Source organism: Aotus nancymaae, unplaced genomic scaffold (assembly GCF_030222135.1).
Source record: "Aotus nancymaae isolate 86718 unplaced genomic scaffold, 86718_ANA_hifiasm-v0.15.2.pri h1tg000028l, whole genome shotgun sequence".
Lineage (NCBI taxonomy): Eukaryota > Metazoa > Chordata > Mammalia > Primates > Aotidae > Aotus > Aotus nancymaae.
The window spans coordinates 19,774,018-19,799,749 of NW_026988441.1; the positions used below are offsets into that span (position 1 = coordinate 19,774,018).

Below are 25,732 nucleotides of genomic sequence, written 5' to 3' on the forward strand. Positions count from 1 at the left end.
ATCCACCTGCCTCAGCCTCCCAAAGTGCTGGATTACAGGTGTGAGCCAGTGTGCCCAGCCAGCAAACTACTTCTTGCAGGTAAACTTAACAGGATATAAAACTGTTTTTTAAGCATTTACCCTTACGTAAGAACTCAACTCTGGCATTAAGCATCAGATCATATGATATTATTACCTTTATTTATTTTTTGAGACAGGGTCTTGCTTGCTGTGTCGCCTAGGCTAGAGTGCAGTGGTGCAATCATAACTCATTGCAGCCTCGACCTCCTGGACTCAAGCGATCCTCCTGCCTTAGCCTCCCCTGGCTTGGTGTGTACCACCATACCCAGCTCATTTTTTTATTTTCCTATAGAGATGGGGTCTCATTTTGTTGCTCAGGCTGGTCTTGAACTCTGGGGCTCAATCATCTGTCTGCCTCAGCCTCCCAAAGTGCTGGGATTACAGGTGTGAGCCACTGTACCAGGCATATTACATTTTTTTTTTTTTTTGAGATGGAGTCTCACTCTGTTGCACAGGGTGGAATGCAATGGCATGATCTTGGCTCACTGCAACCTCTGCCTTCCAGGAGAATCAAGTGATTCTTCTGCCTCGGCCTCCCGAGTAGCTGGGATTATGGGCACCCATGCCTGGCTAATTTTTGTATTTTTAGTAGAGATGAATTTCACTGTGTTGGCCAGGCTGGTCTTGAACTCCTGATCTCAAGTGATCTGCCCACCTCAGCCTCTCAGTGTTGGATTACAGGCATGAGCTACTGGGCCCAGTTTTTTTTTTTTTTTTTTTTTTTTTGGAAATGGAGTCTTCCTCTGTTGCCTAGACTGGAGTGCAGTGGCATCATCTTGATTCACTGCAACCTCCGCCTCCTGTGTTGAAGCGATTCTCATGCTTTAGCCTCCCAAGTAGCTGGGACTATAGGCATGTGCCACCATGCCTGACCATTTTTTTTTTATTTTTTGTAGGGATGGGTTTTTGCCATGTTGACCAGGCTGGTCTCGAACTCCTGACCTCAGGTGATCTACCCGCCATGGCCTCCCAAAGTGCTAGGATTACAGGAGTGAGCCACTGCTCCCTGCATATTGCATATTTTTAACACTAGGACTGAAAGGTTGAGAACAGTATTGGACAGAGGTCTTTTTTTTTTCTTTTTTTCATGTGCCAGCATGGATGAAAGGACAGAGCTCTTTGAATCTTTACTCCTGACAGAGGGTTCAGTCTTTAATGACCAAGAAGACAGGTCTAAGATAAAGCAGATGACTTGGGGTTGGATGACAGCAGGCTCTGTCTGCATAGCAGTGCTTGTTAAGAGCCTGGTGTATGCACATTCTTGCACGTGACCTGCGTGTTTTGATGTGGCATTCAGTGGCCTGCCCTTCCCTTGCTGTTCTGCCCCTTTCTGGCCTCTGCTTGGAGTCTTATTACTTCCCCATCCTCCACCTCATCCCCCTTCCCTGCTGTTTTCTTCTTTTTCTTTTCTTTTTTTTTTTTTGTGACGAAGTGTCACTCTGTCACCCAGGCTGGAGTGCAGTGGCACCATCTCGGCTCACTCAACCTCTACCTCTTGAGTTCAAGCGATTCTTCTGCCTCAGCCTCCCAAGTAGCTGGGACTATAGGCGCCTACCACCATGCCTGGCTAATTTTTGCATTTTTAGTAGAGATGGGGTTTCACCATGTTGGCCAGTGTGGTCTTGAACTCCTGATCTCAGGTGATCCACCTGCCTCAGCCTCTCAAAGTGTTCAGATTATCCGGCCCTTGCTGTTTTCTTCTCTTTCTGGTCCTCACCTCCCAGCTCCGTTGTTAGTTCCTCCATGGAAGCCCGGCTTTGTCGCCTCATTTTGGGGGTGGAGGTGTTGGTGTTCCTCCAGCATCTTTTCTGAAGCAGAAGGAGTGTCTTTTCCCAGCTTGAGTCTGACCATATTGCATCCTGTTTCTTACATGGCTTTCATCCAGAGCATCTTTTTGCTTTTGCAATGTGCTAGGTAGAACCAACTATGTCAGAAACTAGACAGAGTTTTTTTTTATTCTTGTGACTCTGTCCTGGCAAAACTGCATTATCTCATTGTGGTGGAGATGATCTGGGCTCCAGTAATAAGTGAAATTAATGACTTAAATACCTGAATGGTTGCAGAGGCACTCCTGGGGCCCAGGCAGAGATTATATGCAGCCATTTTTATGCTAGTCTCTTCTCCCTAGGAGGACTGACCGGAAGCTCACAGGCCTTTTTCATGCAGAACCCAGGGTGCCTGCAGCCAAGACAGTTCTGGCTGGACCTGGGGAATTAGGTGTTGGGTCTGTGTAGCTATCTGTCTTGTAGAGTTTTCCATCTGGGGAGATAAAGTATGACTGTTAGACTGGGCATGGTGGTTCATGGCTATAATCCCAGTGCTGTGAGAGGCTGAGGTGGGAGGATCACTTGAGGCCAGGGGTTTGAGCCCAGCCTGGGCCACATAGCGAGACCCCATCTCTGCTAAATGAATGAATGAATGAATGAATGAATAGCTCTTCTCTAACCTTGAGTCAGCCAGCTGAATCTCAGTTTCTTCATCTGTGACACGGGCTAGTGATACCTACTTGTCTAGAGTTATTGAGAGCATTAAAATAGGATGAGAGCTGGGTGCTGTGGCTCATACTTATAATCCCAGCGCTTTGAGGGGCTGAGGCAGGAGAATCAGTTGGGCAACATAGTGAGACCCCATGTCTATTGAAAATAAAAAAAAAATTAGCTGGGCACAGTGGCTCACGCCTGTGATCTCAGCACTTTGGTGGTCCGAGACAGGAGGAGTGCTTAAGTGACACAGTGAGACCCCATCTCTACTAAGAATAAAAAAATTAAGGGGGCATGGGTGGCTCATGCCTGTAGTCCCAACTACTTGGGAGACTGAGGCAGGAGGATCACTTCAGCCCGGGAGCTCAATGCTGTAGTGAGTTGTGATTGTACCAGTGTACTCCACTATGAGTGATAGAGCGAGACCCTGTCTTAGAAAAAAGGATAAGGACTGCACAGTGACTCATGCTTGTAATCTCAGCCCATTGGGAGGCCAGGGCAGGAGGATCACTTGAGGTCAGGAGTTTGAGACCAGCCTGGGCAACATAGTGAGACCTGTTTGTACAAAAACAAAACAAAACAAAAAACTCAGGCTGGACCAGGTGGCTCATGCCTGTAACTGCAGCACTTTAGGAGGCTAAGGTGGGAGGAATGATTGAGGACAGGCATTTGAGGCTGCAGTGAGCTGTGATTGTATCAGTGTACTCCAACCTGGTCAGTAGAGTGAGACCCCAACTCATAAATATATGAAAGTAAGTAAGCAAAGATGAGGATGCATAGAAGTTATCACAGTGCCTGGGACAAGGACTCTCCCAAATGGTGGCTATTTTTTATCATTAGTCCCAAGGAATTGAATTCATCATGCAGTTATGTATCTATAGTGTTTTCCCAAGGAGGCATTCTGGAACACTATTTCATAGTGAGAGAGTACTTCCTGTTTCATATTTCATTCATCTAATTGTATCAAGGGTAAATTTGCATATACTTTTTTTAATAGTTGCTGATTTTCTCGTTTTAATGAAGAAAGAAGGCCCCAGGCTCAAACTTAGCATCTAATGAGGTTTTTTTTTTTTTTTTTGAGACGGAGTTTCGCTCTTGTCACCCAGACTGGAGTGCAATGGCACAACCTCAGCTTGCTGCAACCTCCACCTCCTGGGTTCAAGCGATTCTCCCGCCTCAGCCTCTTGAGTAGCTGAGATTACAAGCATGAGCCACCATGCCCGGCTAATTTTTGTATTTTTAGTAGAGACAGGGTTTCACTGCATTGGCCGGGCTGGATTTGCCCCCCTCGGCTTCCCAAAGTGCTGGGATTATGAGGTTTTAAATAACATTAATTACCTTTATAATTTTCAACTTTAAGGTGATCTTCTCTTCATTGGAAGTGATGCCCTTTTTCTATTTAATGTAGTAATAAGATTTCTTTTTAAAATAAATTTTAGGCCAAGTGTGGTGGCACATGCCGGTTGAGCCAGGAGTTCAAGACCACCCTGGGCAACACAGCGAGACTTCATTTCTACAAAAGTAAACAAAAATAAAATAAAAAATGAAATACATTTTTAAAAAGACAATTAAATTGGCCAGGCATAGTGGCTCATGCCTGTAATCCCAGCACTTTGGGAGGCTAAGGCAGGTGGATCACGCGGTCAGGAGTTTGAGACCATCCTGGCTAACACGGTGAAACCCCATCTCTGCTAAAAATACAAAAAGTGGCCAGGTGCAGTGGCTCACTCCTGTAATCCAAGCACTTTGGGAGGCCGAGGTGGGCAGATCACCTGAGGTCAGAAGTTCAAGACCAGCCTGACCAACATGGAGAAACCCCATCTCTACTAAAATACAAAATTAGCTGGGTGTGGTGGCCCACGCCTGTAATCCCAGCTACTCGAGAGGCTGAGGCAGGAGAATCGCTTGAACCCAGGGGACAGAGGTTGCAGTGAGCCGACATTGTGCCACTGTACTTCAGCTTGGGCGACAGAGTGAGACTCTGTCTCAAAAAAAAAAAAAATCTGATCTCCTTTTATATGCCCATTTTGTAGGCACCCTGTCTGAGAGCTCATTGGCACAGAGGAGCAAACCAGGGACAATGACGAGTGGCTGTAGAATGTTTCATAAAACATGCAAAGCACTGATTCACATTAGTTAGCAGCATGGAGCAGTTTGCAGACAGCAACATCCTTCAAACAGCTTTCTTCCTAAAGTGAGTTGAACATTGATTTGTAATTTGGGTGTTCACAGACGTTTCAGTCATGAATCATGGAAGGGTACACTCTGGCTTCAGAAGTCCTAGTTCTGATGGAAGTGGTAGGTGTGTTCCATACTGATTCTTAATTTATCTTTATAGCGTGACTGAGGTAAGTCCATTTGGCTTTTGCTTTTAGGAGATTACCTATAATAAGCAATCTAATTTTAGCAACTCCATTCACAATAGCAGTCTATAGAGAATATATAAATAGTCTAATAAAAGTCGTATATGATCTTTATGGAAAAGTGGGAGGACATAGAAGAAAGCATTCATGGAAAGATACACCATGTATGTGGATGATAAAATTCATAATGATAGGTCTGAGTGCAGTGGCTCACACCTGTAATTCTAGCATTTTGGGAGGCCAAGGTGGGAGGATCACTTGAAGCCAGGAATTGAAGATGCCTGGCGAACATGGTGAAACCCCCTCTCTACCAAAAAATACACACAAAAAGTTAGCTGGTATTGTGGCATGCATCTGTAGTCCCAGCTACTTGGGAGGCTGAGACGTGAGAATTGCTTGAACCTGGGAAACAGAGGTTGCGGTGAGCCAAGACTGTGCCACTGCACTCCAGCCTGCGCAACAGAGTGAGACTCTGTCTCCAAAAAAAAAAAAAAAAAAAAAAATTCAGGCCGGGCATGGTGGCTCACGCCTGTAATCTCAGCAGTTTGGGAGGCTGAGGCTGGCAGATCACCTGAGGTTAGGAGTTCGAGACCAGCCTGGCCGACGTGGTGAAACCTCGTCTCTACTGAAAATACAAAAATTAGCTGAGTGTGGAGGTAGGCATCTGTAATCCCAGCTACTTGGGAAGCTGAGGCAGGAGAATTGCTTGAACCCAGAGGCAGAGGTTGCAGTGAGCTGAGATCACATCATTGCACTCCAGTGTGGGTGAGAGAGCGAGACTCTGTCTCAAAAAAAAAAAATTCATAATTATAAAGATATTCACTCTCCAGTATATTAATTTAGTGGAGGTCCTATAAAAATCCTAATAGGATTTTTCATGTAATTGACAAGCTCATTCTGATTCATTTGATATTGTAAAGGACAAGGAATAACCTTTGGAGGACAAGCGGCTGGGAAGCCCTTCTCTGTGAGATAGTAAGCCTTATTATGAAGCTGTAGTCATGTAAAATAAATGTTCATATGTGGTCTGTCCCTGCCCTGTCTAGTATAATAGCTGCTAGTGGCTATTCAGCACATGAAATGTGGCTAGTATGAATTGAGAGGTGCTGTAAATATAAAATGCATACTGGATTTTAAAGACTTAGTAGGAATAAAAAAATGTAAAATATATCATTAATCATTTTTTTTTTTTGAGACAGAGTCTCACTCTGTCATCCAGGCTGGTGTGCAGTCGCCTGATCTTAGCTCATTGCAGTTTCTGCCTCCTGGACTTAAGTGATTCTCCTGCCTCAGCCTCCCGAGTGAGCCGAGATCGTGCCATTGCACTCCATTTTTGTATTTTTGTAAAGATGGGGTTTTGCCATGTTGCCCAGGCTGGTCTTGAACTAGTGGAGTCAAGCGGTCCACCTGTTTCAGCCTTCCAAAGTGCTGGGATTACAGGCATGAGCCACTGCATCTGGCCATCATTATCATTATTATTTTTGGGGGATGGATTACTCCATTGCCCAGGCTGGAGTGCAGTGGCACAATTTCTGCTCACTGCAACCTCTGCCTCCTCGGTTCAAGCAATTCTCCTGCCTCAGCCTCCCAATTAGCTGGGATTACAGGCACCTGCCATCATACCCAGTTAATTTTTGTACTTTTGTAGAGATGGGGTTTTACCATGTTGGCCAGGCTGGTCTTGAACTCCTGACCTCAGGTGATCTGCCGGCCTTGGCTTTCCAAAGTGCCAAGGATTACAGGCGTGAGCCACTGCACCCAGTCAATAACTTTTTAAAATGATCAAGTCAGGCTGGGTGCAGCGGCTCACACTTGTAATCCCGGCGCTTTGGGAGGCCGAGGCGGGTGGACCACGTACGGTCAGGAGTTTGAGACCAGCCTGGCCAATATGCTGAAATCCCGTCTTTACAAAAATACAAAAAAATTAGCCGGGCATGGTGGCGCACACCTCTAATCCCAGCTACTCGGGAGGCTGAGACAGGAGGCAGAGGTTGCAGTGAGCCAAGATCATGCCATTGCATTCCAGCCTGGGACACAGAGCGAGACTTCATCTCAGAAAGAAAAAAAAAGATCAAGTCAAGTACATTGGCATATACCTACTGTCCCAGCTACTTGGGAGGCTGAAATGGGAGGATTGCTTGAGGCTGGGAGTTCAGGGCTTCAGTGAGCCGAGATTGTGCCTCTGAATAGCCATTGCACTCCAGCCTGGGCAACATAGCAAGACCTCATCTCTAAAAAACAAAACAAACAGTTAATGGTCACACATTGAAAATATAATATTTTAGATCTATTAAGGTAAAATATATTATTAAAATTAATTGCAGCATGTTTTTTATGTGCTACTAGAAAATTTAAAATGACATTATATATTTCTATGTGATATATACATAATTGTATTTCTCACATGTGACAGTGAGACCCTTGAAACAGAGTAGAGCCTGGAAACAGGCTAAACATACGTGGGATCTTGGAGTATGACAATGGTAGCATGATCAACCAGCATGAAAGGGATAGAACATTCAAACAGTGATGACGACACATTGGCTTACTATATAGAGAAGTATAGTTAGACGCTCGATTGATAGCATGTACAAAAATAAATTCCAAATGAATTGAAGACCTAAAAATAGAAAACTTTAATATTTTTAGAAATCATGATGATGATTTTTATGGCTTTGAAATTGGAAAGGACATGGTTTCAGGTAGCCTTTGCTGTAAAACAAACCAACCCAAAATGTACTGACTTCAGATTGCCACAATTCATTATTCCCACATTGTGTGAGCTGAGTGGGTAGTTCTTCTGCTGGTCTCACCTGGGCTCCCTCAAGGGGCTGTATTCTGCTGGTGGGTTGGCTGTGCTCACTGGGCCACCTGGGCCTCGCTCTTCAGACCCCGTGGCCTTTCATTGTGTGGGCTTCTTCACAGCATTGGGATCTTGGGGTACCAAGAGAATGAGTGGAATCTGCAAGGCCTTATATATATATATGTATGTATGTATATTCATTTACTTTTCTTATTCCTTGAGTGTACTAAGACTTTTTTTTTGAGACAGAATCTTGCTTTGTCACCTGGGCTGGAGTGCGGTGGTGTGATCTCGGCTCCCTGCAACCTCTGCCTCCTGGGTTCCAGTGATTCTCCTGCCTCAGCCTCCTGAGTAGCTGGGATTACAGGCCCGTGCCACCATGCCCGGCTAATTTTTGTATTTTAGTATAGATGGGGTTTCACCATGTTGTCCAGGCTGGTCTCAAACTCCTGACCTCAAGTGATCCACCTGCTTTGGCCTCCCAAGGTGTTGGGATTACAGGTGTGAGCCACTGTGCCCGGTTTTGTTTTTGATTTTTGAAGAGATGGGGTTTCAGCCAGGTGCGGTGGCTCACACCTGTAATCCTAGCACTTTGGGAGGCCAAAGCAGGTGGATCATCTGAGGTCAGGAGTTTGAGACCAGCCTGACCAATATGGAGAAACCCCGTCTCTACTAAAAATACATTATTAGCCGGGCGTGGTGGTGCATGCCTGTAATCCCAGCTACTGGGGAGGCTGAGGCAGGATAATCTCTTGAACCTAGGAGGCGGAGGTTGCAGTAAGCTGAGATCATGCCATTGCACTCCAGCCTGGACAACAACAGCAAAACTCTGTCTCAAAAAAAAAAAGAGCGACTGGGTTTCACTGTGTTGCCTAGGCTGGAGTGCAGTGTTTCCATCATAGTTCATTGCAGCCTCAAACTCCTGGGCTCAGGCAGTTCTCCCATCTCAGCCTCCCGAGTATTTGGGACTACAGGCATGTGCCAGGATGCCTGGATAATTTTTCTATTTTATTATTTGTAGAGACAGGGTCTCTTTGCCTTGGTTGGTCTGGAACTCCTGGCCTGAAGTGGTCCTCCTGCCTTGGCCTCCCAAAGTGCTGGAATTACAGGAGTGAGGATAGACATGCCAATTACAGATTTCCTAAGGCCCAAAAAGCACTGACCTTAAAGGCAAAGAATGTCAAATCCAATTATTATTGACCCTTGAACAATACGAGTTTGAACTGTGTGGGTCCACTTACATGTGTTTTTTTCAACCAACCTCAGGTTGAAAATACCATATTCACAGGATGCAAATTTGTGTACGTGGAGAACTGACATAGATGTGTGAGTTCCACGGGCCCAACTGTGGGATTTGAGTCTGCATGGACTTGAGTATACAAGGGGGTCCCAGAGTACACTGAGGGATGACTGTCCATTTACATCAAAACTTCTGGTCAGGCACAGTGACTCACACCTGTAATCCCAGCGTTTTGGGAGGCCGAGGTGGGAGGATTGCATCAGGCCAAGAGTTCAAGTTCAGCATGGGCAACACAGCAAAATCCCGTCTCTACAAAAAATTACAAAATAGCTGGGTGTGGTGGCACATGCCTGTAGTCCCAGCTGCTCTGGAGGCTGAGGTGGGAGGTGGGAGATCACTTGAGCCCAGGAGTTCAAGGTTATGGTGAGCTATGATCATGCCACTGCACTGCAGCTCTAGGTTGGGCGACAGTGCGAAACCTTGTCTCAAATAAGTAAATAACATGCAAACTTCTATTTCTGAAAACACCCATTTGACAAAATGAAAAAGCAAGTTACAGACTAGGAGATGGTGTGAGTGTATATGTATATGTATGTGTGTGTGTATATATATATATATTTCTTTTTTAGACAGCATCTCGCTCCATCATGCAGGGTAGAGTGCAATGGCATGATCATGGCTCATAGTGGCCTCAGTCTCCTGGGCCCAAGTGATTCTCCTGCCCCAGCCTCTGAGTAGGTGGGATTATAGACACACACCATCACACATAGCTAATTTTTAAAAAAAATTTTTGTAAAGATGGGATCTCGCTGTGTTGCCTAGGCTGGTCTTGAACTCTTGACCTCAAGCGATCCTCCTACCTCATCCTCCCGAAGTGGTGGGATTACAGGCGTGAGCTACCACACCTAGTCTGGGAGATGATATTTAGAACTTACTTTAGTATACGCATGAGTAAAGAATTATCAATCCTAAGAAAAAGGCCAACAATTTAGTAGGAAAGCTAGCAAAAGACATGATAAAGCAGGTTATATAACATGAACAAAGAAATTTAGTTCATTTAATTAATGAACTAATGAAAATTAAAAACAGTGGGATAAGACTTTATACTCACAGACTGTCTCAGCCCGTGCAGGCTGCTATAACAAAACACTGTAGACTGGGTGGCCTGAAAATGACAGAAATGTGTTTCTCACAGTGCTGGAGGCTGGGGAGTACAAGGTGAAGATCCTGCAGGTTGGGTGTCTGGGGATGACCTGCTTCATAGTCAACTCTCTGTTCTCTGTAGCTCTCCCAGGCCTCTTTCTTTCTTTCTTTTTTTTTTTGAGACGGAGTCTCCCTCTGTCACCCAGGTTGGAGTGCAGTAGCGTGATCTCGGCTCACTGCAACCTCTGCCACCAGGGTTCAAGTGATTCTCCTGCCTCAACCTCCCGAGTAGCTGGAATTACAGGCAAGCACCACCATGCCCAGCTAATTTTTGTATTTTTAGTAGAGACAAGGTTTCACCATGTTGACCATGCTGGTCTTGAACTCCTGACCTTAGGTGATCCACCCACCTTGGCCTTCGAAAGTGCTGGGATTACAGGCCTGAGCCACTGTGCCCAGCCACATAAGGGCACTTACGTGGCTCTTATTCATGAAGAGTATGTGGATCTTATTCATGAAGGCTCTGCCTTTGTACCTAGTCACCCCACAAAGGTCCCACCTAGTGGGTTAGGATTTCAATATATGAGTTTTGGGAGGACATAAACATCTAGATGATAGCACAGACTAACAGAATTTTTTTTTTTTTTTGACCTCTAGAAAAAAACAGAGCTTTATTATTCTGAACACCAGCGGCAGCGGTCTCTGTAGGACAGGGGAGTGAGTTCTGTTGACTGATAGGCATAGGTGGCTCCTACTTGCTGGTGATAAGCAGATTCCGCAGGACCACGATGGCTGAGTCCCCGTGCAGGAACATCTTGGAGATGTAGCGGTCTTTGTTGACTGGCTTGGACTTCTTGCCCTTGCCGCTGTTGGGTACCTCAGTCCACATCTCCTTCACATTCTCCAGCGCCATGTTGCAGCGCCTATCGAAGGCCTTCACGCGGCCCAGGAGTTTCTTATTGTTGTGGCAGTTGATGAGCATTTGGGTGTTGTTCTTGACGGACTGAGTGAGCACAGAGAGTGGACCCGTGTTAAATGCCTCCTCCTCTCGCTTCTGCAGCTCCTCCGGGGTCATCTCACTCTTGGGCTTGTCGAAGAGGCTCATGTTGGTCACTAAGCTCTCGGTTCACTCCGGTTTCTTCCGCGTTGCTCGACTAACAGAAATTTTATTATTTTAATTTTTATGGAGATAGTACCTTGCCATATTATCCAGGCTGGTCTCCAACTCCTGGGCTTAAGCAATCCTCCTGCCGCAGCCTTCCGAGTAGCTGGGACTACAGGCATATGGCACCTCACCCAGATAATTGTTTTATTTTTGTAGAGACGGGGGTTTTGCTGTATTCCCCAGGCTGGTCTTGAACTCCTGGGCTCATGTGAATCCTCCTGCCTCAGGTTCCCAAAGTGCTGAGATGACAGGCATGAACCACCACACCTGGCTTCTAGTTTATTTCTTAAAAGAAAATCTGAGGCAAACATTGCAAAACGTGACGATTCCTTAATTCTGGTGCTAGGTTTGCATTATTACTCAGTACTTTCCCGTGTGCTAAAATACTTCATTAAAAATACATGAGTATCTTAAGAATGTCATAATTTTGGTCATGTAGGATATTCTAAAAATAGCCGTTTATACTTTAGCCAGGAGTTTAACAAGATTTTCTGAACATAATTTACACATTAGCTAATAAATAGGTCATCTTGGAATTGTTGGGTTATATTTGAGATTTCCTGGTGGAGTGAGAAGAAAATTGCATGTCATGAATCCTTTTTTTTTTTTGAGGTTGCTCTTTAGAAATTGTCAGATGCAGGCTGGGTGCAATGGCTCATGCCTCTAATGTCAGCACTTTGGGAGGCCGAGGTGGGCAGATCACCTGAGTTCAGGAGTTCAAGACCAGTCTGGCCAACATGGGAAAACCTGACTTTACTAAAAATAAAAAAATTAGCAGATGTGGTGGCCACACCTATAATCCCAGCTACTCCCAAGGTTGAGCCAGGAGAATCGCTTGAACCCGTGAGGCGGAGGTTGCAGTGAGTCGAGATCACGCCACTGCACTCCAGCCTGGGTGACAGAGTAAGACTCTGTCTCAAAAAAGAAGAAAATGCCGGATGCAGACTTTCATGTGTTACGTAAACTTGCAAATGGCTATTCACTGCTTTTCCCTCCCTTGTTGCAGGAGATTTGCTCAGACCCCGCTGAAGTCCATATGGCTCTGTATGATGAAGACCTCCTGAAAAATCCTTTCTATCTGGCTCTGCAAAAGTGGCGTCCCGACTTGTGCAGCAAGGTGGCCCAAATCCATGGCATCGTAAGTGCGCTGAGCCTCAGGGGTTGTCCTGAGGCGTGAATGGTTCCAGACACGTGGTAGACTAAGGCCCAGCTTACCAAGCTTCCAGCAGTGTGCTTGGTCTGTGAGTAAGCAGCGAGGGGCCCCTATAAGCCGCTCCCTCCAGGAAGCCTCCTGGGACTGCAGCCCAGACTGTAATCCTTTCTCTGAACTCCTGGCCCCACCTGTGACTAATTGTGCCCTTTCATGGAGTACCCCCAGTGACACTCGGTCTCAGGCTGTGGTGCTCACCTTCGTCTCTCTTGTTTCTTTCTTGCCTATAGGGGCTTCTCCAGGGCTGAAATCAGTTGCTCCCTGAGTCCTGGTCTGTCTGGGAGGTGGGTGCTCACCCTCATAGAATAAGGGACCGAGTAAACGCATTCATACACTGCTTTGAAAGGTTTTTCCACAGGGAAAGCACCGTGATGAAAGGACTTTTCTGGTAGAGGCCACAACCTCAGAAGCCTCCAGGGGCAGCCAGGTAACAGGAATAAGAGGAGCAGGCAGGAGACACTGTTGCCTGTCATGGTGGGGGCATCTGCCTGGATGGAGGACGGGCCCCGCATTGTGGGTCTTTCCAGTTCTTGGGTCAGTGAACTTGGCAGGCATCCTATTTAGACAGCACTTGGGGACACAGTGTCCTGTGTTCACTTGTGTCGTCTGTGGCCTCCGCTTGAGGAGTCTTTTGCCTTCTTTTTGTCTGTTGTCTCCTACTCTCTCTTTTTGTTGTTGTTGTTGAGACAGAGTCTCGGTCTGTCGTCAGGCAGTGGCGCAATCTCGGCTCACTGCAACCTCCGCCTCTGGGATCCAAGCAGTTCTTCTGCCTCAGCCTTCCAAGTAGCTGGGACTACAGGTGCATGCCACCGTGCCCAGCTAATTTTTGTGCTTTTAGTGGAGACAGGGTTTCACCATGTTGGCCAGGATGGTCTCAACCTCTTGACCTTGTGATCCACCAGCCTCGGCCTCCCAAAGTGCTGGGATTACAGGCGTGAGCCACCATGCTCTTCCCTAGATCACCATCTTTCTCCTCATGGAGCTTAAATTCGAGTGTGAGAGATGGGCATTCACTGGGCTTGTACATATTAATTACCATGGTGGTGAGTGTCGCAGCAGAAAAGTACAGGATGCAGAGCAGACTGGATTAGGGAAGGCCTGGCTGTAGTGCGGGAATATTTCCTCCCTGTCTTCGTTGTATGATATTTTAAACTACTGTCTAGACAAGTGCATATTTTCATATATATCTTTATCTGGCTTTTTGGAAGTGTCATGCTGTGCATAGTTATTTCTGTGGAGGCTCTTTGGGGAAACTCTGTCTTGCTCAGCATGGTGTTACTGAGTCTTGGTGACTGTCACTTGGGGCTTTTCTTTCTTTCTTTCTTTTTTTTTCCTGGAGACAGGGTCTCTATTGCCTAGGCTGGAGTGCAGTGACACAGTCAGGGCTTACTGCTGCCTCTACTTCCCAGGCTTATGCAATCCTCCCACCTTAGCCTCCTGAGTAGCTGGGACAATAGGCACACTCTACCATGCCTGGCTAATTTTTGTAATTTTTTTTTTTTTGAGATGGAGTCTCACTGTGTCGCCCAGGCTGGAACGCAGTGGCTCTGTCTCGGCTTGCTGCAACCTCTGTCTCCTGGGTTCAAGCAATTCTCCTGCCTCAGCCTACTTGCTCCTGCCTCAGATGCCCACCACCATGCCTGGCTGTTTGTATTTTTAGTAGAGACATGGTTTCACCATGTTGACCAGGCTTGTCTTGAACTCTTGACCTCAAGTGATCCACCTGCCTCGGCCTCCCAAAGTGCTGGGATTACAGGCGTGACCCACCGTGCCTGGCCTAGCACAGGAGTTTTGACCTGCTCCATTTCCAACCTGGTGGTGGTCCTCTACTCTTGGGAGGTCACCAAATTAATGCCAAACTTAGTGTGGAAATGAAATCAGCATAGTTCACGACATCCTAGAGCTCCTGGGCACCAACGATCCTCCCACCTCAGCCTCCTGAGTAGCTGGGATTACAGGCGTGCACCGCATGCCTGGCAACCTCACTGATTCAAGTTCACCAAACAAAGCTGAGGAAGACCAGAGGCTCACTGCTGCCCTATGTGGACTCAAGCAGTTCCTTGTAGATGCCTTGGATCTCAGAATGTCTGGGGTTCTGTGGGGAACCCAGGATGGCAGAGCCTGAGAAGAGTCTCTATCCTCCGGTGTCCCCAAAAGGAAGGTGACAAGGGAGAAAAGTTCATTTAAAATCCTCCTTTTGCCAAATTGGGCTTGAGTGGGATCCCATGACTTGTGACCGAAAAGCACTTCATTGGCCAGGTGCAGTGGCTCACACCTGTAATCCCAGCACTCTGGGAGGCCGAGGCAGGCGGATCATTTGAGGTCAGGAGTTCAAGACCAGCTTGGCCAACATGGTGAAACCCCATCTCTACTAAAAATATAAAAATTAGCCGGGTGTGGTGGTGCATGCCCGTAATCCCAGCTGCTCCGGTGGCTGAGGCATGAGAATCGGTTGAACCCTGGAGGTGGAGGTTGCAGTGAGCTGAGATTGCACCACTGCACTCCAGCCTGGGCAACAGAGCAAGATTCTCTGTCCCAGAAAAACAAACAAAAACAAAACGAAGGCCGGGCGCGGTGGCTCACGCCTGTAATCCCAGTACTTTGGGAGGCCGAGGCGGGTGGATCACGAGGTCAGGAGATCGAGACCATCCTGGTCAACGTGGTGAAACCCTGTCTCTACTAAAAATACAAAAAAATAGCTGGGCATGGTGGCGCGTGCCTGTAATCCCAGCTACTCAGGAGGCTGAGGCAGGAGAATTGCCTGAATCCAGGAGGCAGAGGTTGCGGTGGGCCGAGATCACGCCATTGCACTCCAGCCTGGGTAACAGGAGCGAAACTCCGTCTCAAAAAAACAAAAAACAAAAAACAAAACCAACCAAAAAAAAAAAGAAACAAAAACTCCTAATCAGTAGTGGGATGGTACCTCTGAATAGCCACTGCACTCCATCCTGGGCAACATAGTGAGACCCCATCTTTAAAAAAAGAAAATTCTTAAAGAATTAAGGAGGCCAGCTTCTCAGCAGAAATCAGCAGAGTGCAAGAGCTGATGTCACTGTCACACCGGTCAGGTTTGCTGGCCCACGCCGGCCCCCTCTAGTCTGTGTGATGAGGGACGTGGGCCCACCCCTGTCCAATCTGTAGTCATGCTCTACCCATGTTTATGGATTGAAAGAAAAAGTCAAATATCCTGATGGTCTCCAGGAAAATGCCATCCTTTCTGTCACCTCTGAGGAATCCCTGTGGCTTTAGCAGTTGAATGCCAAATATCTTTCCATGAATTTTGGGCATTGTACCAACTTTATTTCATTTTTAGTATTTTGATAGAGTTAGAGATGGGGTCTTGCTGTGTTGCGAGGCTGGTTGTGAGCTTGTACCAAGTTTGACTGCCCTGAGTCTGCCCTGGGGATCAGAGTCCTTTATTAGTCTCCCAAAAATCTGAAATCACCACTTACAAACATGAGTGTCCCACAGAGTGAACTGCACCACACTTCTGTGTCCAGCCTGCTGAACCACCTCATCTCTGTGTGGCCCTGCAGCAGTGTGTGGGGCCGCCGAGGGCGTGGCTTGACTGCTTCTCCTTCCCCTGCCCCCACTCTTGTCCCTACCCTGGCCCTCACCCCCACCCAGCCGCGTCTTCAGGTGCTTTCCTTCCCAGGTGCTCCTTTTGTGGGGATGACCCTATATTCAGGCAGGTTTCTTCTTCCTGCCCTCCTCTCCTCTCTGATTGGACAGTGGAGGCACCTTCTGTGCTCACCCAAATTTCAAATTTCAGTCTCAGAGGCCGGTGACACCCCCACTGCTTCTAAAAGTCACTGCTGTGCTTACAGCTATCTGGCTAATTATGTACCTGTGGCGTCCTCAGAGCAGGCTGGCAGGTCTGCGTCCCTGGGCCTCTAGTGCAGGGTTGAAAGTCCTCCAGGCTTTCCAGGTGCAGCAGGGAACCTGCCCATTTGCCTGCAGGAAAAACAACAATTTCAAAGGAGTAATATTAAGCTTGGTCCTTTTATTGAGGTGTCTGATTTAATGGGGTAAGTAGGCTCTGGGGGTTTAGTTTGGGAGCCTAGGGCATGTTTTCTAAGCCTCAGGAACTGACTTTCATCCAGGCTAAGGGTGCTGAGACCCCTGCTCCAGTTCTCAGGAATTATTTAGTATAAATGATTCCAACAAGCTGTGACCATCCACTCCACCATGCCAGGCACTGTGCCAAGTTTAAGGGTTACTCGATCAGTGGGGAACCTGGCACGCCTTCAGGGAATTCCAGAAACAGGCCATTTTGCAGGCCAGAGGAATGAGTGTCAGGACGGAAGGCAGCATGGGCAGCTGTGGAGTGCCTAATCCAGCCTGGGGAGGAGACAGGAGGGCGCCCTGGAGTAGGTGCCACTCATGCAGATTCTTGCTTTTTATTTGACTTTTCTTTCTTTTGAAATGGGGTCTTATTTATCACCCAGGCTGGAGTACAGTGGTGTGATCATGGCTCACTGCAAACACTGCCTCCTGGGCTCAAGTGATCCTCCTGCGTTAACCTCCTAGGTAGCTGGGACTACAGGCATACAACATCATGACTGGCTAATTTTTGTATTTCTTGTAGAGATGTGGTTTTGCCATGTCACCCAGGCTGGTCTTGAACTCCTGGACTCAAGTGATCCACCTGCCTTGGCCTCCCAAAGTGCTGGGATTATAGGCGTGAGCCACCATACTTGGCTCCTTTTATTTTTCCCCATAAAATGCAGCTTTTAGTGCATTTAGAGTGATTGCACCACTGCACTCCAGCCTAGGTGACAGAGTGAGACCCCGTCTCAAAAAAATATATATGGAAATAATAGTAATTAGTAGTGCGGCTGACCATGGTCTAAGATGTAAATATATCATGTTCAAGAAACTGTGGGGTAAATCACTCTGTAATCTAAGTATATAGCATATAAGAATGCACTCTTTGGTGGGGCATGGGGGCTCATGCTTGTAATCCCAGCACTTTGGAAGGCTGAGGCAGGTAGATCGCTGGAATCCAGGAGTTCGCAACAGCCTGGGCATCATGATAAAACTCTATCTGTACTAAAGAAACAAAAAACAAAAACAAATGAAACAAAAAAATTCACCGGGTATGGTGGCACATGCCTATAGTCCCAGCTACTTAGGAGGCTGAGGTGGGAGGATCACCTGGTCCTGGGAGGCAGAGGTTGTGAGGTTGTAGTGAGCTGAAATCACGCCACTGCACTCCTGGGTGAGAAAACGAGACCCTGTCTCCAAAACAAACAAACAAACAAACAAAAAGGATAGAAGGAAACCATCATCCATGTATCCATGTGTTTGTTTTTTTTTTTAAAGACAGAATCTTGCTCTGCCATGGTGCAATCTCAGCTCACTGCCACATCCGCCTCCTGGGCTCAAACACAACCTCCTGGGTAGCTGGGATTACAGGCACACACCATCGCACCCAGCTAATTTTTCTATTTTTAGTAGAGACTGGGTTTCACCATGTTGGCCAGACTGGTCTCGAACTCCTGAACTCAAGTGATCCACCTGTCTCAGCCTTTCAAACTGCTAGGATTATAGGCGTGCGCCACCACGCCTAATTTCTGTATTTTTAGTAGAGCTGGGGTTTCACCATGTTGGCCAGCCTGGTCTTGAACTCCTGACCTCAAGTGATCTGCTCGCCTTGGCCTCTCAAAGTGCTAAGATGACAGGCGTGAGCCGCTGAGCCCGGCTGTATTTTTTTTTTTTGAATGGTAGGAGAATGTGTGATTTCTTAGCTTCCCTTTTCTATACTTTCCAAGGGCTCCTCTCTTTGTCTGGACTTGTCCCTGAGCCCCCCTGGGTCCTTGTAACTGCAATGTTGAGAATAGAGAGAGAGCCTGGGGCTACTAGCTATAGGGGGACTGAGCGAGTGTGAGAAGGAGCCGTCCGCCTCCACATCTGAAGGTGGAGAAGGCTTTGTGCAGTTCTCCTCCTCCCTCTGCCTGTGGTGGGGCGAGGCTGCTTCCATCACAACAGCAACAACAATAGGAGCAGTAACAGCGGATTAGCTCAGCTGGCAGCCACTGTGGCCGTGTTGGCAAGGGACCTCGGGCGTTCTCTCTACCAGCAGGTCCCTGTGTGTGGACAGCAGGTCTCTATGTCCAGCTGGGGCACCTTTGGGCACACCCTGTTCTGTGGAGGTGGTAAATGGCACATCTCTGTAATGTTCCCCCGAATTGTTTTTTCCAGGTCTTAGTACCTTGCAAAGGAAGCCTGCCGAGAGGCATCCAGTCTACTTGTCAGTTTGAGTCCTACATTTTGATACCTGTGGAAGAGCATTTTCAGACCTTAAACGGAAAGGTATTCATTTCTTGGTGGGTTGGCCAGGGTCACCTATGCGGTGTTTGGGGGCAGAGGGGAGGGAACCAGAGTCCCGTTCTCGGCCTTTCACAGCTACTGGCAGTGGTGGCATTTGACACGCACTGCAGCCCCGTGGGGAGCTGGACGGACCCTGCCTTTGTGGTGGAGGAAAGGGAGGTGGTGACAGTGAGCAGGACCCCAGCTGCTGACTTGGAGGATGGGAGGCTCGGGGCATCTCTCCCTGACCCCGTGATGGGTTTCTGCCATGAGTTGCTGGAACACCTCCTCTTTGCTGCTGTCTGAGCCAGGGGAAGCTGTTTTATCCCAGTGCCATGAAAAGCTTGTCAGTTTCAATGTCCTATTTCCCAAATAGGACATCAGGGATAAGTATTTTAGTTTTTAAAAGCTTTTTGTTTCAGCTGGGCATGGTGGCTCACACGACTGCACCAAAGTGCCATGTAATCCCAGCACTTTGGGAGGCTGAGGCAGGAGAATCACTTGAGGCCAGGAGTTTGAGACCAGCTTGGACAACACAGTGAGACCCTATCTCTGCCAAAAATAAAAACCAAAAAATTAGCCAGGCGTAGTGGTGTGTACTTGTAGTCCCAGCTACTTGGGAGGCAGAGGTAGGAGGATCGCTTGAGCGAGGAGTTTGAGCTTGCAGTAAGCCATGATTGTGCTGCCACACTGTAGCCTAGGCAACAGAGCGAGACCCTGTCTAAAAAAAAAAACCCACCCAATAAACCACCTTTTCGATTTGAAATAATTTCATATGTTGTAGTAAAGTTGAAAAAACTCTTAAACATGCCTGCCCTTAAGCTGTTAATGTTCTTGCCACATTGGTTTTTATCTCTCTTGACACATATCATTATTTTAAATCTTTTTCTTTTTTGAGACAGTCTTGTGCTATTGCCAGGCTGGAGTGCAATGGCACAATCTTGGCTCACTGCAACCTCTGCATCCTGGGTTCAAGCGATTCTCCTGCCTCAGCCTCCTGAGTAGCTGAGAGTACAGGCACACACCACCACGCTCAGCTGATTTTTGTATTTTTAGTAGAGACGAGGTTTCGCCATTTTAACCAGGATGGACCTCATGATCCACCCACCTTGGCCTCCCAAAGTGCTGGGATTACAGGCATGAGCCACTGCGCCCGGCCTGGATCCTTTTTAAATGTTGCAACAGAAAAAGCATTGAGCTATTTCTTGAGTAGAAGTCCTGTGTTCTTTGTGAAAAGAAAAAGTAGGAAAGCTCTCCATGTGTAAGAGATGGAAATAATCTGGTGCCACAGTGTACCCAGGGCTGAATCCTACCTGCTGCTCTCTGCACGGCTCACTGTGGTCATGGCCGGGTGTGGGGGCAGACCAGCCATGCAAAGGCTGACTCCTGCCCTCTTTGTAGAACTGGGTGTCCAAAAGAGAACAAATCAATTAAGAGGTGACTGACAGCTGGGGTCAGCAGATCTCTGGCAGGAAAACAGCAGCGTGTCTCGTGAGCCGCAGGGCAAAGCAGACACACTGACAACCCCATGCTTCCTCTCCCCGTCACAGCGCTACAAGCCTCGCCTGCCACGTCTGTGCACAGTCCCCTCCCCAGTGAGGACAGTGTGGCTGGGCTATACTGACCCCAGGGATACCAGGGAAAACAGGGCCATTCCTGAATGGGAAGAAAGTCTCCCCCTCTCGGAACCTACCTGCTTCCGCTTTAAAAGCAAAACAAAATGGAACAACACAACACATATCCCGTGGTTAACATCAACAGTGAAAAAAGCTGACGTCATGTGCCTTCCAGCAGGATACACAGAGGGAGATAAAACACCCCTTTCAGGGTATTCCTATCAGAAATGTGTAACTGTAATGTAATTGTCAGGACATATCAGACACACCCTCCCAAACATGGAGGGAGTGTCTGCAATACAAAACAAAAATGTCAGTGTCCTGAAAGGCAAAGACAGACTGAGGCACTGTTCCAAGCGAAGGAAACTGAAAAGACGAGCCGATGCACTGGGTGGGTGGGCGCAGTGGCTCACGTCTGCAATCCCAGCACTCGGGGAGGCCAAGCCGGGTGGATCACCTGAGACTGGGAGTCTGAGACCAGCCTGGACAGCATGGTGAAACCCCATCTCTAGTAAAAATAGAAAAATTAGCTGGGCGTGGTGGCGGCGGGTGCCTGTAGTCCCAGCTGCTCAGGAGGCTGAGGCAGGAGAATTGGTTGACCCTGGGAGGCGGAGGTTGCAGTGAGCTGTGATCATCCCACTGCACTCCAGCCCGGGTGATGGAGTGAGACTCTGTCTCAAAAGAAAAAAATAAAATAAAAATGATCCAGGTATTTTGTAGCCACAGCTACGAAAAGAGGAAACATTTTTGTATCAAAATGAGCAAAACAGGAGAGCATTTGTGCCCCAGCTAACCCACACTGGGGTGAAGGCCGTAGGGTCTGGTTAAGTGCCACACTGGGGGCCAGGCTGAGAGCGGGACATGGTTGCCACTGGCCGCTGGTGCAGTGACGGCTTTCTTGTTTGCAGGATGTCTTTATACAAGGAAACAGGATTAAATTAGGAGCTGGTTTTGCCTGTCTTCTCTCAGTGCCCATTCTCTTTGAAGAAACTTTCTACAATGAAAAAGAAGAGAGTTTCAGCATCCTGTGTATAGCCCATCCTTTGGAAAAGAGAGAGAGTTCAGGTATTCTAGGAGGAAAAACCCTTTTCTCCTGTTTTAGAGAAATGTGTTTGTTGAACTTGTTCCTGACTTAGCTGTCTAAAGGTTAGACAAGGCCAGTCATGGTGGCTCGTGCTGGTAATCCCTGCACTTTGGGAGGCCAAGGTGTGAGGATCACTGATGCCAGGAGTTCAAAACCAGCCTGTACAACATAGTGAGACCATGTCTCTATAAAAAAATAAAATAATCAGGCCGGGCACGGTGGCTCATGCCTGTAATCCCAGCACCTTGGGAGGCTGAGGTGGGCAGATTACTTGAGGACTGGTGTTTAAGACCAGCCTGGCCAACATGATGAAACCCCAGCTCTACTAAAAGTACAAAAATTAGCTGGGTGTGGTGGCGCACACCTATAATCCCAACTACTTGGGAGGCTGAGGCAGGAGAACTGCTTGAACCCAGAAGACGAAGGTTGCAGTGAGCCGAGATCATACCACTGCACTCTATCCTGGGTGACAGAATGAGACTGTCTCAAAAATAAAAAGTAGGCCAAGCGCGGTGGCCCACGCCTGTAATCTTAGCACTTTGGAAGGCCAAGGCGGGTGGATTACCTGAGGTCAGGAGCTCAAGACCAACCTGGCCAACATGGTGAAACTCTGTCTCTACTAAAAATACAAACAAATTAGCTGGGTGCGGTGGTGTGCGTCTGTAATCCCAGCTACTTGGGAGACTGAGGCAGGAGAATCGCTTGAACCCGGGAGGCAGAGGTTACAGTGAGCCAGGATTGTGCCACTGCACTCCAGTGTGGGGAACAGAGTGAGACTTCATCTCAAAAAATAATAAATAGGCCGGGCGCTGTGGCTTACGCCTGTAATCCCAGCTCTTAGGGAGGCAGAGGCGGGAGGATAGCTTGAGCCAAGGAGTTCGAGACCTGCCTGGGCAATATAGCGAGACCCCGTTCTCCACAAAAAGGAAAAAAACAAAAAGACAAAAAATAATAATAATAATAATAAAGTATTAAAAAAAAAAAATTAGCCAGGCATGGTGGTGTGTGCCTGTAGTCTCAGCTACTCAAAAGGCTGAGGTGGGAGGGTCACTTGAGCCTAGGAATTCAAGGCTACAGTGAGCTATGATCACGCCACTGCACTCTAGCCTGGGCTACAGAGCAAGACTCTATCTTTAAAAACAATTTAAAAAAAAATTATTTTTTAAAAGAGGTTAAACCTCCTGGAAAATACTCAGGAGCCACATGGAGACCTATATAATTGTTTTCAGTGGTTCCTCCTAGAACTTAAAGTCACTGAGCTAAGGAGGTGTGGATCGGGGCTGCTGTTGCACAGGTTGGGCACTGCACACTTCCAGGAGGCAGCATTCACAAAGACCTCAGCCTGCCTGTGATCCATGTGGGATGTGACCGTTACCGCCTGAGTGGTACAAAGCAGTAGCCCTGACTTTGTCTCTGGGTCTCAGCTTCAGGGCTGGCTCTTACAGCGCCTGGCCCCAGCATTGCGCCTCTTTGAGATCTCGTTATTTTTAATAAATAATTATTCTTCTTTTGCCCCAGAAAATTGAGATAACAATTAATGTGCTGGATGCAGACTGATGCTCTTGTTGTCAGGAACTGGGGTCTTGCCCATCATCCCAGATAGTTTGTTTTTGTCCCCGGAAGAGGCCTTGAGAGGACCAGGCTCTCTGGACCCCAAGGTGTCCTGTAACTGGGCTATTCTCGTGCAGTGTCTTGAAATAAGGACATGTGCCCTTCTCTCCAGAAGCCCTAGACCCTGTAGGATAGGACAAAGAGTCAGGAACCAACAGAGGCTTCAGCAGCCGGCCTGACCTGTTTCTTTTTTCAGAAGAGCCTTTGGCTCCCTCAGATCCCTTTTCCCTGAAAACTATTGAAGATGTGAGAGAATTCTTGGGAAGACACTCCGAGCGATTTGACAGGAACATCGCCTCTTTCCACCGAATGTTCCGAGAATGCGAGAGAAAGAGCCTTCGTCACCACATAGTCAGTAGCCGTGCTGTCCTCTGCCTGGCGTGCCTGTCTCGGTTCAGTGCAGGGTGCTGGGAGCCCTCAGTTTCCTCCAGAACTGCTGGGTGCTGCCTCACTGTTTGAAGTCTTTGAAAAATGTTTCTCTCGAACTATAAAAGTAGTTTAGCTGGGCATGGTGGTGCAAGCCTGTCTTCCCAGCACTTTGGGAGGCCAAGGCGAGAGGATCCCTTGAGGCTGGAAGTTCAGGACCAGTCTGGGCAACATAAAGAGACCCCATTGCTACAGAAAATACAAAAATTAGCCAGGCGTGGTGGCATGCATGTGCATTCTCAGCTACTTGGGAGACCGAGGTGGGGTCGCCCAGGAGTTTGAGACTGCAGCGTGCTATAGTCAAACCACTGCACTCCAGTCTGGGCAGTAAAGTGAGACCCTGTCTCTAAAAAAAAATGAAGCGGGCCAGGCGTGGTGGCTCACGCCTGTAATCCCAGTACTTTGGGTGGCCAATGTGGGCGGATCAAAAGGTCAAGAGATTGAGACCATCCTGGCCAACATGGTGAAACCCCATCTCTACTAAAAAGACAAAAATTAGCAGGGTGTGGTGGCATGCGCCTGTAGTCCCAGCTAGTTGGGAGGCTGAGGCAGGAGAATCGCTTGAACCTGGGAGGTGGAGGTTGCGATGAGCCGAGATTGTGCCACTGCACTCCAGCCTGGCAACAGAGGGAGACTCCGTCTCTAAATAAATAAATAAAATTTAAAAAACAAATGAAGCAGTGTAAGTCATGAGGAAATATAAAAACAAGTACTATTATCCTCTGTGTTAACCCCGAGAGGAAGTTTCTCCTGTTTTTAATGCATATACGCCTAAAAAAAAAAACAAATGTTGAGAAAAATCATGTAATTGACTTGATAAAGCTTGTGTTAGCACCTGAAGCTCTGGGCGAGTTACCTGCTCCGGGTCTCTTGTCCTGGCCTTGCGAGTAAGGGTGGCCTGTCCCTCTGCTCTGTGTGGTTTAGGACTCAGCGAATGCTCTCTACACCAAATGCCTCCAGCAGCTTTTGCGGGACTCTCACCTGGTAAGCAGCAAGGCTTCCGAGAGGGCGAGTGGTGGTGCGCCCCATGCAAATTCAAGCCCTTTCACTGTGCTTCCCTTGCCCTCTAGAAAATGCTCGCCAAGCAGGAGACCCAGATGAGCCTGATGAAGCAGGCAGTGGAGGTGAGGGGCGGGGCAGAGAGGCTGGGAGGCGCTCCCTGTTGCCAGCTCACACCCTGATTGGGGTCTGTTGATTCCACAGATATACGTCCATCATGAAATTTACGACCTGATCTTTAAATATGTGGGGACCATGGAGGCAAGCGAAGTAGGTTCTCAGTCATTATCACTCAAGTTGGAAGCTTCCTTCTGTGCTTTTTGAGAAATTTGAGGCTTCGTTAATATCTGTTGTTAGGATGCTGCCTTTAACAAAATCACAAGAAGCCTTCAAGATCTTCAGCAGAAAGATATTGGTGTGAAACCGGAGTTCAGGTAAGGGTTTGCACTGCAGTGGCTTGGCATCCTTGGGGGCAGGGGCGCTGTCTTCTCCCAGAAGCAGGCCCTCCTGGTGGCAGAGGTGACAACACTGTTTTGATGTGGTTAGTTCTGAGGAGCAGTGCAGTTACTGGCAACTAAAGATAAAGGCTGCTCTTTACAGGTGACTGTGTGGCCGTCCCCCTCCTGCACCGTGCCCATCCCCCTCCTGCACTGTGCCCCAGCATGCTGGCTGCATGGGAGCCACTGGGCATGGGATTTTATGCAGCTGGTCCCCAGGCGGGCATGTCATTCGATCGTGTGGGTTCTGCTTGCAGGGGACATCCCACCTGCCCACCCAAGGGAACCCTGCCATAGAGGCACCTACTTAGGAGTTAGTTAATTTAAGTTTCATTTTTTTAATTTTAGTTATTATTATTATTTTTGAGATGAAGTCTGACTTTGTCGCCCAGGCTGAAGTGCAGTGGTGTGATCTCGGCTCACTGCAACCTCCGCCTCCCGAGTCTAAGTGATTCTCCTGCCTCAGCCTCCCAAGTAGCTGGATTACAGGCGCGTGCCACCACGCCTGGCTAATTTTTGTACTTTTAGTAGAGACAAGGTTTTGCCATGTTGGCGAGGCTTGTCTCAAACTCCTGATCTCAGGTGATCCGCCCACCTCGACCTCTCAAAGTGCTGGGATTACAGGTGTGAGCCACTATGCCTGGCCTAATTTAAGTTTCATTAGGTCACAAACATTTTTCACCCTCCCAAATCCTCTTTGGGTTGTTTCCTTCTTGGAATAGG

The 25,732-nt window shown here is 47.8% G+C and overlaps 2 protein-coding genes across 7 annotated transcripts in view; one reads left to right on the top strand and one right to left on the bottom strand.

Moving 5' to 3' along the window:
• ANKRD27 (ankyrin repeat domain 27) overlaps positions 1-25,732 on the top strand; it is a 68,372-nt gene that overhangs the window by 3,712 nt on the left and 38,928 nt on the right. For 5 of the 6 annotated variants that reach the window (XM_064381517.1, XM_064381519.1, XM_064381520.1 and 2 more), the window contains exons 2-9: positions 12,261-12,392; positions 18,669-18,779; positions 21,301-21,457; positions 23,284-23,438; positions 24,438-24,497; positions 24,584-24,637; positions 24,717-24,782; positions 24,870-24,946. In XM_064381517.1, coding sequence (XP_064237587.1) covers positions 12,291-12,392; positions 18,669-18,779; positions 21,301-21,457; positions 23,284-23,438; positions 24,438-24,497; positions 24,584-24,637; positions 24,717-24,782; positions 24,870-24,946 — 782 coding nt within the window. In that variant the 5' untranslated portion in view covers positions 12,261-12,290. Of the gene's footprint in view, positions 1-4,573; positions 4,735-12,260; positions 12,393-18,668; positions 18,780-21,300; positions 21,458-23,283; positions 23,439-24,437; positions 24,498-24,583; positions 24,638-24,716; positions 24,783-24,869; positions 24,947-25,732 lie in introns of all 6 variants that reach the window. The other variant, XM_064381518.1, reaches the window with a different exon arrangement.
• LOC110567329 (small nuclear ribonucleoprotein Sm D2-like) lies at positions 10,841-11,194 on the bottom strand. The gene has a single exon (XM_064380689.1). The coding sequence runs from the start codon at positions 11,192-11,194 to the stop codon at positions 10,841-10,843; it is 354 nt and encodes a 117-aa protein (XP_064236759.1).

Excerpts from the sequence above, each read along its gene's own strand:
- LOC110567329 (XM_064380689.1), bottom strand. The coding sequence starts at position 11,194 with ATGAGCCTCTTCGACAAGCCCAAGAGTGAGATGACCCCGGAGGAGCTG.